The 16,552-nt window shown below is 35.2% G+C and overlaps 1 protein-coding gene across 13 annotated transcripts in view; it reads left to right on the top strand.

Moving 5' to 3' along the window:
- The window catches only part of CACNB2 (calcium voltage-gated channel auxiliary subunit beta 2), a 216,754-nt gene that overhangs the window by 184,912 nt on the left and 15,290 nt on the right, over positions 1-16,552 (top strand). For 9 of the 13 annotated variants that reach the window (XM_072330335.1, XM_072330336.1, XM_072330344.1 and 6 more), the window contains 6 exons: positions 1,249-1,385; positions 2,729-2,805; positions 6,609-6,742; positions 9,858-9,938; positions 10,259-10,317; positions 11,944-12,053. In XM_072330335.1, the coding sequence (XP_072186436.1) occupies positions 1,249-1,385; positions 2,729-2,805; positions 6,609-6,742; positions 9,858-9,938; positions 10,259-10,317; positions 11,944-12,053 (598 nt within the window). Of the gene's footprint in view, positions 1-1,248; positions 1,386-2,728; positions 2,806-6,608; positions 6,743-6,887; positions 6,908-9,857; positions 9,939-10,258; positions 10,318-11,943; positions 12,054-16,552 lie in introns of all 13 variants that reach the window. The other 4 variants (XM_072330337.1, XM_072330338.1, XM_072330347.1 and 1 more) reach the window with 1 other exon arrangement.

The following is a 16,552-nucleotide window of genomic DNA, read 5'->3' on the forward strand; positions in this document are numbered from 1 at the left end:
AATGATGTTTTTAATTATATATCTCTTCCATTTAACAAGCTAGATGATACTACTTTTGCAGTCTTCATGTGGAACACAACACAGAGGTCTATTTAATGGCAATCTCTCTTGGCTTAATGACTGGTCTTCTTCCACATTTCTTGTCCTACGCCTTTGAAATGTTCATGCTTATCTTTAATTAGATTTTTTCAGTGAAAGTTTACAATTTTAATAAGATGTTTAAACTAATACAGCTTTGATAAATTGCTCTTCTAGTGTAGGTTCCTATCAAACGCTGTTATCCTTACTCATTAAAGCACCCCATTGGACGAATAAGATATTATACTGACACTTATATTTTATGATCTTAAAACTGTACTTATTTTAACCTTTATTTTTTGTTAACATTGTAAAATTTTCTTCAGTTATCAGAGTATTTCTATACTAACCAAGTTTTATATCATTGATCTGCCAACACCATATACTTAGTAAAATTATTTCTATTTCATGTGAGCCTACACTTTTAGCACATTTTACACTTAACTATACATTTGTTAATTATTATAACAGTACATATTAATATGTACTTTCTAATATTTACTGTAGCTATTTTCATAACTTCAGATTTAGAAAGGCAAATCTCCTTCCTGTTCAGATGTCCACTCCTTGTAGATTTATCACTTTCTGCTTAACATACAGATCACACGAGCTATAGGTAAAGCATATATGGGAAGTGGAATGTAGTTGTATTTCATAAGATATTAGTGAGTTCAGAGGAGCAGAGGAGTTTGAGATATGGTATTTTTATTCTAAATAGAGAACTCAGTTTAATAGGGTAAGAAAAAATAAATTACTACAGAGCTGTAAAATATGTTGGAGTGAATAAGAACAGACCAGAAGAGATCTCTGGCATCCACTGAGGAGAAGCATCAAGGTAGGGCAATAGCAAATTTATGAAGAGCAAAGGCTGCAAAGCAGAAAGAAAGATGGTAAAATGGGAGGATGTAGCAGCCAGGGAGAATCATGATGTTTTGAGAGGGAAAGTTTCAGCTTAAGTACTGTAACATTTTAATAATTTGCAGGGTATAATTATTTTTATGCATTTCTGAACATTACCACTATTCTTCATTGCCATAATAACATAGTACAGTGATTAACTGCAGGGAAGAATTACATAAAATGACTTAGCTGCAAGTCAAAAATATTAACAAAATGATCATAAATGCAGTGATTTCATAGTACGAGACTTTATTTCTTTTCATTCTCTAGAAATTTAACAATGACTGGTGGATAGGACGGTTGGTAAAAGAAGGCTGTGAAATAGGATTCATACCAAGCCCAGTCAAACTAGAAAACATGAGGCTGCAGCATGAACAGAAGGCAAAGCAAGGGAAATTCTACTCCAGGTAACAAGAAGAAGTCATTAAATATAGTAATGCTGGCTCTAACAGTTAATTTGGAAATTAAGGTTGTGCATGCTATACGTCGTGTTGCCGTGACTCGGATACCAACATATAATATATGTTATTATATTAACCTTATTATTAATATATAATAATATATTAATAACACCATTATATAGAAATAAAGATTCAACATATAAGCATTTTGTGCAATACTGCATGACAGTAATGTGGTCTTCACTATGGAATTCTTAATGTAGTAGTTTTCCATCAAATAGTAACATATGTAGAAACAGATGCCATTTGTTTCTCCTTGGATATGTAGGAAATAGAAATATTTGTAGTATGTCTAAATGGCATGGAGCTGGAACATTTGGGAAGTCAGAAAGGCTTTCTATTCCAATGGGAAGTGCAGCAGTGTTTGAAGAGCATGAATACATGAGGAGGGGACCAGGATGCTGCACTGCTCATATGTGTTCACTGGCTGTGAAATGCTTTTCCTATGAGTGCCCTGTCCTTAGCAGGAGGAAGTCAGGTTCCTTGCTCTGCTCCTACCATTTCTATTATAGCCAAGCCTGACCCAATGTTTTGTTCTTTTCCCAGATTGTAAAAACTTACATTCTCCAGAACTTCATACTTGAGATACTACTGCTGTACACTGCAAATGAATTTACTTAATGATTATTAGTATTTTAAGATGGGGAAAGTGTCAACTAGTACTGTCACATTAGTTATTTTAAAAAGGGTATAGTGTTTCTTACATTCATTTCAGTGTTTTTCTCATTAGAGTAACAGAAATAAACTTACTAAAAATATTGTTTTATATGCACAGCTTGAATAGGCTTTCACAAAGGAGAACTTGACATAACATTAGACTATTTGTAACCTCCTTTGACACACTTATTTTTTGTAAGCTTGTACCAAAATAACAAACAAACTTTTACATAAATTGAAAATATTTTAGACAACCACACTATTAAGTTTCAATAGGGTATTCTTAATAACTATTACGTTAAGGGAAATAAGTATACTCACTGGTATGAGAATTAATCATAGTCAGAAGCAATATTATTAGTAATTATATTAATGCCATTAAAAGCTGAATCGCAATAAGGACATAAGGCCATAAAGGCATATGCAACAGAATGAACCCGCAGAGCAAAGAGCATGATTGGTGTTTGCATATCCTCATTGTTCAGAGAGTGCATTGATTTTGCATAAGGTATTTATTTTATGCTGTTGTCAGAAATAGTGTTTGCTCTGGGCTAGCAACTACTTTAGAAAAAAATAAGAATAAATACACAAAAAGCTGTAAAACTTCAACCTAATTTGTCGCTTTACTGCAGTAAATCAGGAGGAAACTCTTCATCCAGTCTGGGTGACATAGTTCCTAGCTCCAGAAAATCGACGCCTCCATCATCTGGTGAGTAGGTCACAAGCCCTTCAGTTTACAGGGTCAGGCACCTCATCTGTTAAAACTTACATTCCGTTTAGTTCTATTTTTCTTATTTCCTGTGAAGTTCTGTTGCCCTGCAAGGCTGCTTTGGGTAGTTTAAGAGTTAATGCCATGAAGCTTAGGTCATGATAGGGCTGTTAACAATCCATATAATTCCTTTACAGTTAATTTTTGCTATGAAGTTTTATAGCGGATACCTGATGGTGAGGCTGTCTTGTGATAGAATAATTAAAGGCATAGGATCTAAGCAATCCTGCTGAATAAGAAGTACGTTCCAGTAGTAGAAAGAGCAGCAAAAAGAATAAAAACTGCCAAGAGGTTTTTGCAGTAGCATCAACAACCAGAAACTTTCACTATCACAATTCTGATAATGATCTGCTTCACAGAATTCTGGAATGCTGTTTGTTTTGAAGCTGTTTTTGTTGTTGTTGTTGTTGTTTGTTTGTTTTTTTAAATAATACTGTAATTTTTTTATAATACTATAATATCAAATACTGTTCTGAATTTAGAACAGACAGATTTTAACTTTTGTTAGGTTAAGTTCAGGCAAATTCATCATGAGTTGGAGCAGGACACTGGCATTAGCTTCAAATATATTATTTCCAAGTACATATTCAAATTCAGCTGCTTTATTGTTGAATGTTTTATCTACTCCTGAGAAAGAAAATGGAGAGTTGGAATACTTGCAATTGGAAAATTCTACAAGTATTGCTAACATCTTGTGTTTTGAGGTAAAGATGATTATTTTCCAAACGTGTTAATTCATATGGAGGATGACCTACAGAACAGGCATCTTCAAATGTTCATGAAGATTTTTAAAATATTTACTTGGACACTGAGAGGGAGACAGAGAAGTTCAGTCAAATTATAGTAGTAGCCTCATTTGGTTGAATTAATTGAACAATGTGTCTGCCTTTCTGGTGAAACCACAAGTTTATTTATAATGACCAAGTTTATTACAGTTAGTTTGTTTTACCAAAATGCCACCCAAGTCCCCTAGCAACCATTTTTGCAAGGAAATATATATTTTAGTTTAATGATATGTGTCCATCACAAGTCAGTAGAATGCACTTTCATCTTTCCTTCTACAAAGGCCTTAAGCTGTCATGTTTCTGTCAAGGCCTCATTTTTCAATGGCTGCATTTTTGAAGTAGAAAGCGTCTGGGGACCTATGCTGTAATTTCGTAAACAGAACGTCTGAAATGCTAGAGGATTTTTATATACTGCAGACACTTAGATACCAGTACATAGGAAATTGTCAGAATGTTTCACAGAACTTAGAGGTAAGAGATAGCATAATTATGTTGCCAACGCACTAATTGCTTGTGATGCTGTAATTTTCATTGCAATAAGACATTTCTTCACGTGGTGGTTTTCAGGAAGATGATTTTTTTGAGAAAGAAAAACTGTTTAAGTTGATTCAGTTACACTGAAGATTTGGAGAATATTTATATGAGCAGTATGTGTTAGCTTATCTTGAGATTTGGGGTTTGGGGTGTAGAAGGATGAAAGAAGAATGCAGAAGCAGAAGGATGAAAGAAGAAAAATTTGTAACTAATGCTACAGGAAAGAACTTGATTTTTTGAAGTACAGTTCAATTCTAACCTGATATATTTCTGCTGTTATCAGTTTTCCTCTTTGTGAAAGTAAAATAAGTGGCAAAACTAGAAATTATTTAAAGAACTGAAGAAATGATAACTAGAATAATTTAATTACATGGTATTTTTTTTCCCATATAAAAAAAAAAGGTGAAGAACCGCTGAAAAAACATATGAAGAGGAGGCCCCTAGTCCTCAAATAATCTGTAGTAACCAACCCATACAGTCCTCACTGGCCACCAAACAGGATGATGATAATGGTGAAAATGTGAAAACACAACAAACTAAAGTTCATTAGCAGTTAAAAAAAAAAAACAACCAAACACGACAAACTGACACAGACGTTGTGTAGTGGGAAAATTGAGAATGAAAAATAGTATTGATATCTATGTGATAAAATGTTGCATTTCTCTTTTGCAGGAAAAGCTTAACAACCCCAATTTTCCTTACAGATGATTTTAGTTGGACATAGAAGTTAAGGAGTTCTAATATGCCTGATTATGAGTGATTTATAGCGTCTGTGCTGGCCTGTATTCAAGAAAAGAATATGTTCTTTTTATATTTAGGAAGAGGATGAAGGAACATTGTTTCTAGAAGAAGGTGTTATGTGATTTCTGTGGCTGTTTTTAGGAGCAGGAAACAGGCTGCAGATCTGCTCACAGCCTTGCTTGTCAAGGTCAGACTCAAAGGGATAGTTGCAAACTCAAGGCTTGACAAGGATCATGAGATTAGATGTGTAGATAATTCAAATGGGAAAATATGCTTTACTTGAAGAGATTGCTGTCACAGGTGTCTCTTAAATCAGTAGCTCTACACAGGCTTGACAGTAATTCACATTTTTTGTATAATTTATTAGCACGTGCCACTATATTAATTGATGTCCTGATCATCAAGCAGATGAAAGCAAGTCACTAAGGTGAATTCATAATAGTTTACAATGATTAATTATAGGTTTGGTTTAAGTCTATGCAAATGATGATGCTTACAGATTCTTTAGAGATACATTCAGTTCACCATAGTGGCAGTGCAAAAGAAGCCTCTTAGCAATGGGTGTCAAGAGATGGGTAAGATCTCCATGCACAAGGGTGATGTTATATAGCATGTTTGTAGCTTTTGAATGTATTTGTTTTCTGAAGGCAGTGCCTAAGATCAAGATTGAATGTTGAAAGCTTATGAAAGTCTTATTTTTTTTGGTTGTTTTGAAGGTAGTTAGCAGATTTCTGTTGGACCTTTCCCTCAAAATAACCTGACCTTGTATTTTGGAAATGTGTTTATTTCTGATTCCATTATGATTTTTGTTTATACTGCAATTAGTTACTTACTGGAAAAGGTGGATATTTTATGTGTATGATACAAGCTTTGTGTGCTGTTTCAGCCTTTGTGAAGGAGGTTGAGCAGCAGTGGTTTCTTGTTTTCACTTCCATTTTGGCCTACCTACATCCTCACTCTTCACATAGGATCCAGGTCTTTCAGATGACTTATGTTTCTTCTCTCTTCTGCTGCCCATTCTTTTTAGTTTTGACTATCAATAGATCTTCTTTTATTATTTCTAATGAGCATATCTTATGCCTGCTCTGTGATTTTTGTTAAAGTGCTTTATAACCCATTGTAGTCTGTCATCAGATAAATGTAGATATTACTGTGCCATAACTAGGCTGATTTTGGTCCCCAACATTATTTTTTGTGTTTTTTTATTTGCTTGATGTATATGAGTACATTTTGAATTTCAGTTCAGGATACAAATTTTGAATTAGCTTTCACAGCAATAAAATAATTCAGATGTTGCTGGCAAAAAATAAAAATCTGCTGTTTATATTGGTGAAAGTATTATTAATTCCAGTGAATTAGTTTGGATTTACACTAGTCTAACAAAAAAAAGAACTTGGCCCTCCCTCTGTTTTGTAAAATTCTGTATATGTCTGATTTCATTCCGTAATAAGGGATCAGAAGAAAATTGCCTTGTGTTTTCTAAACCTACTTTACTGAGTCGTTAACTTTTTCCCATTGTTTTATTGTGTTTTGTATTCACGATTAAATTATTTTGTTATTTTTATTTTTTTAATCTTTATTTTACTCTCAACAGTTTTATTTTTCTTTATTTCTTATTTCATTTTTAACCTATTTTTACTTTCCCTGTCATCTGATAATTCTGAATTGTTTGTCTGTATATAGCTATAGACATAGATGCCACTGGCTTAGATGCAGAAGAAAATGATATTCCAGCAAACCATCGCTCCCCCAAACCCAGTGCAAACAGTGTAACATCACCCCACTCCAAAGAGAAAAGAATGCCCTTCTTTAAGAAGGTAACACCAACTTCCAAGCTCCCATTTGTCCACCTGCTCACCTGCACTGCGTCACATTTCTAGTCCTGTTAACTGTCTGCGTCCTTTGACAAGCCAATAACATGCATGCTTTGTTGTTCTTTGTTTCTTTTCCATGCTGCTGTAGCTAAGCAGAAGCAGAAATCGGTAAGTTTATATCGGCACTACCTGTGTTCATCCTGCTGCTGTCATCATTATGATTCTTGCCCCAGTTTAACAATGCAGCTAGCCTAGAATTAAAGAAAAGATTAACTGAACTGTTCAAGTACTCAAAACACTGAAACAAACAGTCCTAAGCTCAGTGTTTCCATGAAACTCTGCTACAGTATTTATCCTTTTTGATGGAATAAATAAGACAGAAGGCCTTCTGAATGTCTGAGGAATTTTTTCCCAACAAATTCATATAGAGCACCTGTCAAGTGTGTGCCTATTCTTTATATCTGTCTTTTTCAAGGTATTGTTTTCATTGTAACTCAGTCTGTTGAAATCAGTATTGGAATCTAATCAGATACTCAGACAGTAGTTACAAAACAAAGAATCAGAATCTGTGAATTTTTAATTTAGTCACTATTTAAACTTTTAATTCGCTTGGAAAAGTACAGACTTGTATTGGCAGTCTAGTGTGAGTTTTTCCCTATTGTCATGTATAAATTACCAGCCAGATGTTCTTGCCTTACTTCAGTCAAGTGCTTTTGTAACTCACTTATTGTAAACAGTACTGTTAGTTTCCACAAGAGCTTATGTGTCTAAATAGGTAGCCCTAAGTACTGCAGAATTATGCCATTGGCATCCTATACAGCAAACTGTGATATGTTTCAAGGATATCTGGTAGAAAACATCAAGACACCAGATAGTAGCCAAGGTATGAAACTAAATACTGTGTTTCTGCTTTTAAATAAATAAATAAATAAATAAATAAATAAAATCTTCAAAGTCGTAATAGCTGTTCTTCATTTGCTTTTAACTACTCAACATATTCAGGTAACAACAGGCTACACGTGCTGCTTGTAAACAGTGCCAAGTGACACTGTTGCCAGTGCTTTGGATGCTGTCGTGTTCAGACAAAATATTTTATTCTTTCATGAGCTCTTTTAAAAAGTATTAGATCCTTCTCATTTTCAGTCACCAATATTTTCTGCAATAGGATCTGTGGTTTGGTGAAAATCAGCAGTATTTTGATGCTTCTGAATAATTTCTTCGTTAACCAAATTTATAGCCAAGTATAAATGCTAAGGAAGAATTACACATGTTGATAAGTAATGGATGCATAAATTTCTTCAAAAGATGCATCTTGCAGACCAACCACCATGCTTTTGGACAGTGATTAATTCCATGTCTCTCCATTCTGTAGTATCTCTTTTGTTCTGTATCAGACTTTACTAATTACCGTCACTTTTGTAATACCAACATTTACATTAAAACTGGGTGGGCATCCCAAACTAGGCATACGTGGTCAAACCACTGAGTGTGAACCATGTGGTCTGAACTTTGCTCGTTTTTATTTCAAATTCCTATTTGAATTTGACTCTACAAATGAATGCTGTATAGTTAAGTGCCAGGACATTAGAATATTAGATTCTCTAATCCTAAATTGAAGAACATAGATGCTTTCATTAGTTAAACAGTCTCCTGCTGAAAGCTTTATTAAAAATAAAACTATTTCAACAGATTTTCAGCAAACCCCATATTCCATCAAATAAGATAAATTCTGTACATTCCCTGATTATCAAATAGTCAGTTAACTTCTAGCATGAATATTTTTAGCTGAGTTCACACATTAAAACAAAGATCTGTTGTATCAGTGCACTTTTGCTATAAACACACATGTGTAATGGGTTTTTCTTAGGAGCTGACTCCAACAAATGTATCAGATTATTAGTGATGTTAGCAAGAACAGCAGAGGGCTGCATTTAGCATTTTGTGCTGTCACTGTAGTAATGTCTGTCTGTGTTTTTCTGTTCTGTAACGTATATTCTTATTTTAACCTTATTGTGAAACATCTTGGGATATGTTGAGTACTGAAACAATGAACAATGACTGTATTCTACAGTCTTGACTGATGTATTTTTACTGCATAGGCATCTGAAAAATAGGCATACCATATTTCTGTGTCACCCACAAGTTCCTGGGTTTGGATTAGATATGTTTCTCCCTAGAACAAAAATAAACTAAACCCTTTCTTAAAAACAAAAAGCCCTTCCGGATAAGTCAATGAATGTCACTCTTGGAGGTATATATCGATTAGCCATTTATTAAAGAAAATAAAACATATTCATCTGCTTATATGTTATATCAATAGCAATATAAAAGTTGTGGCAATTTAACTATTTTTCTTTTTTCAAAATAGATTTTTTAAATTATGCACGACATGTCAGGGGGTAGTTTGGTGAATACTGTACTTACACAATCTGCTCTTGTGATGGGTGGTGATGGGCAATTCCAGAGTAGAAATATTGGTATCCCAAGCTCTGTTTATGAATTTATTTATTTATTTATTTATTTATTTATTTATTTATTTATTTTGTAAATACTACCTTGATCAGTAATTGTTTTGATTCCTTTTGGAAGTGAATTGTGTTTTCAAACGTGGAAGTCAGGCTATAAGCGCTTCCACTAGAATTTACAGTGATGTCACATTTTGCAAATCAGTCAGCAGATCTCATCCTAAAAAGAAACATTCTAGGCTTCTCCACTTCCTTTTTGTTTTACTTTTCTCCTTTGTAATTTGCCAATGTAAAATAGGAATAAAGATGTTGTATCTCCAGAGACAATTGTGTCAAGTCCTTAACTATTGGAATTGAACTTTTTAATCAACCAGTCATGAATTGTGCGGTAGCACATCTGAAACTGACTCAGTGAAAACATGAAACTAGTGAAAAAACAGTAAGTCAAAGAAAAGCTTCTTCAAAAAGAAATCTGTGAACCTGTAAAGTCCTTGTGGTACCAGTTCTCAAGAAAAGTTCATAAATCCACAATTCATCTGTTGGTGACATTACTGGAAATTCAGAGCTTCTAATAATTCTAATAAGTAATATTCTAATAAGTAATGTGTTAGACTCTAAGTACTGCAATGCTGAAATCTTTTTCTGTTTCACAGACAGAGCACATCCCTCCCTATGATGTAGTGCCTTCTATGCGACCTGTAGTTTTAGTGGGACCTTCTTTGAAGGGATATGAGGTAAGAGGTTGTTGCAAATCATTTTATTTTGCCAAAAATATTTTGCATCATTTGGGTTTGAACATTTGGAGGTAATTAAGCTGAATAATATAATTTGTATCCTAGACAAAAATATAGGCAGTTTATACTTCAATGAGATATGTGGTTAAATACATTTCATTTCATATCCAAATTCAGATTAGGACAGAATTACTTACATTCTTGCCGTATTGTTCAGATATAAGTTTTACTGTCAACTTCAATATCTTTTACTAAATTGTTAGAATCAACTATTATCAGTTTCCTATCTAATTATTAATTTCTTGTTTCTTTGCTTTTAGGTAACAGATATGATGCAAAAAGCATTATTTGATTTTTTAAAACATAGATTCGAAGGGCGGTAAGTACTTTGCATTGCAGCCTTGCTTGAGTTAAGGCCCTGTTAGGTACTAATTAATTTTTGAGAAACAATGACATACATACCCTTTATTTTGAGAGCAGGCTTGTTCTTCCATCCCAAATACATTTAAATGACCTTAAAACGTTGTTGAAATCTTGAAACGAAAAATTGTTTACTTCAGTCTTGCACAACTACATTTGAAAAGCAGGAAAATACTTTCCTATACAACCTCAGAAGGAAATTGTCAGGAGAAGAATTGTCAATTAGTAAATAAAAATATCTAGCCAGTATCCTAATTTACATGTTTACATTTCAGTCAAAGGCTAATGGCCAAAAATCACAATACTTAGTTATGTTTTTAACTTTAGTTATATGATGTCTGAATTCTCAAAATGGTATCACTAATCACTATTGCGGAAATAACTCCTGCTGTATTAATTTCTGGCTCTATTAAATATTACCTGGTTATAGAAAGTGTATATACACGTTGAACTCATTGGGAAATGACCTTTTTGATTACAATTGGGATGAACAGCATATAAGTATGTTTCTTAGAGAGGAGCTCCCGCTCTCCAAATTCATTTTCTTTTAAATCATACAAGAAAGAACAAGGGAGTAACATAAGCCTTTTTTAACTCTCAGCACTGGAAAAATGTGACCTCTAAAACTTTGTTAGACCAGAAGGGGAATTTAGCCAAAGGGTGCTTTTTGGAAAGCAAAACAAACTAAGTTAACTGTTATCCTAGGAAGAAGAATATGCAGAAGGGTTATGTAGCAGGTCAGTGCAAACTGGAAGTAATCACTTATTTCTTGGCTCATCTTTTCTCCTAAACACAGAACTGAGCCTACCAGATACTCAGCCCAGAGCTGTCATTTGTTTTTTTTCACTCCTGTATTTGCTCCTTTATGTTTCAGTCCTCAGTTTCAGATGGCTGGAACTTTCTGGAAAAACACAGGTAGCTCTTGCACTCTGTTAAAAAAAAACACAAACTAAACAAAAATAAAATAGTTAATAAAACTAAACAAAAAAAAATAGTTAATAAAGAATAACTACAAGTCTATAAGTACTGTGTGATTTGCCTGTTAAGTCTTACCTTTACCTGTTATCACTAAATTTTTGCATACCGTAAGCCAGAATGTCATTCAGTACCTTTGGAAAAAAAAATAAAAAGAAAAATAAATCGAAAGTAGGAAAGGAGAAATGAGCCTTTTCATTTGGGGACAAATTACACCTCCATTCAGATAACATAGTGATTTAGAGTCCTGAAACTCTAGTCTTCAGAGTTGAAATTGGTCCTACTTGTGCAAAGTCTAACCACAGCAGGCCTGGAGCTGCCAGGTAGTACGTCTTCTTCACAACTGCTGTTTCCCCACCTTTCTCTCCTCAGACTGGTGTGACTTTGCAGATCATGATCATACTGCAGTTTGGTACCATGCAGAAAGAGGGATGTCTTCCCAATAGTTTATGTAACATAACTAATTAAATCTCTTCCCTTCACTTTGTGCAAAGCATACTGAGGCACCAAGGAAAACTTCTTTTTCTGTGTTCTCAGCCAACTTTACATTTTAAACGAGTCTCTTTTCTCCTCAAAATAAATAGCATTCCCTTCTATATTATTCTTGCAGTATATCAATTACACGAGTCACAGCAGACATCTCGCTTGCCAAACGCTCAGTATTAAACAACCCCAGTAAGCATGCGATAATAGAGCGATCCAACACAAGATCAAGCTTAGGTAAGTACCTAGAATGATGCTACCTACAAAATTGGCTGTGAAGTTCATTTCCCACAATTCTTATATGTAAATTAAAAATAGCCTTCTCTCTGCTGTGAGAAAATCACAATTCCTGTAGCTCAGAAATCCTGTCTCTGGAAGTCATTTTTAAATCATTGCCACTTAAACTTCGTGTAGTGCTGGTATGGTTTTATCCTGCTTATGTGCACTTCTCATGTGTGCCATTAGCCTCAGTGGGAAGTAGCTGTCCATAAGGTAAATAAAATCTAAGTAGATGTTCCTCTGGTTAAACTGAGGTAACATTGTCAGAATGCATGATGTTGTTGATGTTATGGATATTGGTGATATTATCTTTGATAGGATTCTGAACAGTGGTATCTACTGGTTTCTTAGACATAAAAAAAAAGATATTGAAGCACACATTTCAAGAATTAAAAACTGATATAGCTTGGGCTCTTCCTTTACAAGCTTGTATTTCTTTGAAGCCTCAGACAGTTTCATTCCTTCTGGACACGACCTCATATTTTGAAATATCATAAATTTGTGGACAGGAAACAGAGTTCCTCATCCCTAGCTTTATAACAAAATTTCTGAGCATTGTGTATTTAATATTTGCATAAAATAGCTGTCTTTTGTAGAATGTTATTCTGCCACACACAGTTTGGCTTCTCTTTCTTGAGTATTTATTTCTGAAAACTTTTGTTTTCAGCTATGCGGATAATGTAAATCTTGACACAGTCTGATGGCTTCCAAGTTTGTCTCATTTTGAGTGTTTTCAAACATAAATATGTAATGTAGTATGTAATAAGTATCTTCATGCACAACAATTTTCTTCCATGTGAGTATCAGTTTTGTGGCCAAAATCTATTTAATGATGTAGTGAAAAGATATTGTTATTTATAAATAGAACTGAAAACTTACAGTAAGCACGGATGACACCTAGTCATGGAACATAAACAGAAATTGCTGTGATTGATTTCCCAGCCTGAACATCAAAGCATGTGTTTACTCTGTTGTACACAAACATGCAGCAGTAAGAAGGATAACATCTAATCCCTGTGCTAAAACATGTTCACCCTTAACAGCTATCACAAAAATACATAAAGGAAACGAATCTATAAAATAAATGCAGGTCAGTCTTGGTGAAAAAGAACAAAAGATTAAAAGTTTGCTCTGAATTGTTTACCATTATTCATGAGTTTCATTAGGGCCAAGTGTCGGGTCCTGCATTTTGGTAACAACCCCAGGCAACCCTACAGGCTTGGGGAGGGGTGGCTGGAAAGCTGCATGATGGAAAGGAACCTTGGTGTGCTGATGGAGTCAGCTGAATATAAGCCAGCAGTGTGCCCAGATGGCCAAGAAGGCCAATGGCATCCTGGTTTGTATCAAGAATGGTGTGGTGAGCAGGACTAGGTCCTGCCCTAGGTCATCCTGCCCCTGTGCTTTGCATTAGTGAGGCCTCACCTTGAGTACTGTGTTCAGTTTTGGGCACCTCAGTATAAAAAAGACATGGAGGTACTGGAGCAGGTCCAGAGAAGGGCAATGAGGCTTGTGAATGGCTTGGAGAATCAACCCTACGAGGAGAGGCTAAGGAAGCTGGGGCTGTTTAGTCTGGGGAAAAGGAGGCTGAGGGGAGGCCATATCACCCTTTTCCAGCATCTGAAAGGTGCTTACAGTGAGAGCAGGGCAAGTCTCTTCTCGCTGGTGACAGGTGACAGAATGAGGGGAAATGGCCTCAAGTTGCAGCAAGGTAAGCTTATGTTGGATGTTAGGAAACACTTCTTTACAGAATGGGTAGTTAAACACTGGAATAGGTTCCCCAGGGAGGTGGTTGAGTCACTATCCCTGGATGTGTTTAAGAGCCATTTGGATGCGGTGCTCAGAGATATGATTTAGCAGAGGGTTGTTAGAGTTAGGGTACTATGGCTGTGGTTGGACTAGATGATCTTCAAAGTCTTTTCCAACCTGGGTAATTCTATGATTCTATGATTGTATTATGGAAAACCTTACCCTTAGGACTGTCAACATTTTAAAATTGAAGTACTGACAATCTCAGTTGGAAACATCAAAAATATGTATTTGTATATATAGAAATGTCTGGTTTTTTTGTAACTAAGACCTATTATTACCTAAGATTTCCTAAGATATCATGATATAGATCTGGTTTTCTGTTGGTTACAACTGTTCTAAAATGTACCTGATTTATAAAATGATTTCAAATTATCTTAGTGAGAGCAACTAGGCCACTTTTAACAATGAATTTAAGGCAAAAAGTAGTTTTATCTCTGTTGAATTATTATCAAAATCTTTATTCCAATACTCCTATATGCCTTATTATCCAGCAGGGTTTTGAAATTTATAAGTGAGCTCAAGTGTATGTCAATTATATGCTTCTGGACATTTTTATGAAAATCATGAGAAAACATGATCAAATTACTAGAAGCTTTATTAGAAACAGCAGACAGCACAAGCCAGGGTTTGCATCTAAATCACTTAAAGACTAGGCTTGACTGGTTGAGGTCCAATGATGATACTGAGCCCCCTGCAGATTGGATCAGGACAGTGAAGCTCAGCTAAAACAGGAAAGTATTTGTGTTTGTTTTCAGTTTCTACTTTGTTGGCAGAATTGAGTAAAAAGATGTGAATTTTACTGTGCTCAACTGAAGAAGAGAGAAAGGCAAGAGGTGTGGGACTCCAGCATGGAAATGGCTGGATTTATGGAGCACGAACAGGGAAAGTTGAAGAGCTGCTGGTGAAGGGGATTTGGTCCAGGCTTGGGGGAAAACATAGGAGGAAGAAAACTGGTCAGAAAGGGGGTCAGGGGAAAATGATGTGGCGACAGTGGGCTGGAAGGAAAACTGAGATAAGATAAAACAACTGCAGCCAGAAAATGGACCTGATTTATTAAGTCAGAGGGAAAGCCCTTGTGCAAGGGCAAGGAAAAGAGAATACAAGGATTGTTACAGCCTGTTCCTTAGCTTGCTTTAATGTGAAAAAAAAAAAAGGCAGAAATATAGTCAGTCAGAAAATGGCTTTGTAGCCATAGGTGTCCTCTTCTAGCAGTGGTTCAAAAAGATGACAGCATACTACTGCTGTGAGAACTTAGTTGGCTTCAGTTTCAGACATGGATGGCAACCTCATAACACACAGTGGAATTTTTATTCTTGTTTGGTGTAATGAATTTGCTTTGTATGTAAGTCACCAAATATTCCATGATGAGAATATTATTAGGCTTGCAAGTGTGAGTTGTGCGAAATAAAGATTAAGGAATAATAGTATAAAAGCTTACTGTTCAAATTGTTTGTGCTTTAGTTTGTTCTGTGGTCACAGGTTTACAAACTACTTTTCCACCAGTCTTCTACTTCAGTTTATTGTTGTTGTTGTTTTTTAATGTACAGATTGATAATGGAGAAGTGGAATTGCTCAGTGACTGAGGTCAGCCGCTGTTTCACTTTTTTGTATAATGTTTGAAGCAAAAATCTTCAGGAAGGCAAAGGAAGTTCTGTAAATGTAAAATGGGGCATTTTCAATTTAAATCTGGAATGAGACAGAAACTATTGATTTGACTAAAAATTTTTGTGGCAAGTAAATCTATTTGTTTTAACAGAGAAGATTTGTATGAAACAACATAGAATTCTGATCAGAAAGATCATCATTCATCTTCTACCCTCAAAGCACTTAACATACAATTAAAACACATTTGGGCATGAACGATACGTAGCATCAAGCTTCTTCTACAATTGGTGTGGATGAGGGATCTGTGTTTCAGCCTGAAGAATACTGGGTGCTGGTTTCTCTCCTTTGGTTCAGCAGATAATATTTCTCTATTCAAAAATGGGATTGCCCCAGTGGGAGAGGAAGGTCTGATGCCTACAACCTGATAGTCTATAAGTCTATAAGATAGTCTTTAAGCTTCTGCATGATATATCATGCTCCTCTATTCTGAATCTCAGCATCCAGCACCCCTCTCTCAGACTTCTTATAGATGGCAGCTTCTTTCCCCGCAGTTTTTTTTCTGTACACTTCAGGCATAATTTGTAGAAGTATTAAGTATTGGGGCTGCAACTGAAATTTGAGCCTTGAACTTGTCAAAAAATAACACGTCATCAAAATCAGCATGTTGCATGGTAACACACTGATTTTCAAAATGCAGATGGAAACTAGGCAGTATTTTATAGAGCTGGAGCTCTACTGTGAGGGACCTTGAAAAATACCATGTCTGTGCTTCTTCATACCCCAGGAGTTATCTTATTTTAGACTCTTCTCTGGCAGTCATTTTACTAGGGAGATATTCTCTTCGTTCCCAGCTTAGCACAAGGATTTTTTCTTTTCTCTCAAATGAGCACTGATGTCACGTACACAGTAGCATCAAGAATGTCCTGAATCTTAGTAGTGACTTTTAAAAGAAGCGAGGTTATGTTCCGTTTTGGAAGAAGTAATCCCCAGACTCATGATTTCCTGTACAATTGCTTCCAGTTCCTAGTTGGCAAAGAAATTTT

Source organism: Excalfactoria chinensis, chromosome 2 (assembly GCF_039878825.1).
Source record: "Excalfactoria chinensis isolate bCotChi1 chromosome 2, bCotChi1.hap2, whole genome shotgun sequence".
Lineage (NCBI taxonomy): Eukaryota > Metazoa > Chordata > Aves > Galliformes > Phasianidae > Excalfactoria > Excalfactoria chinensis.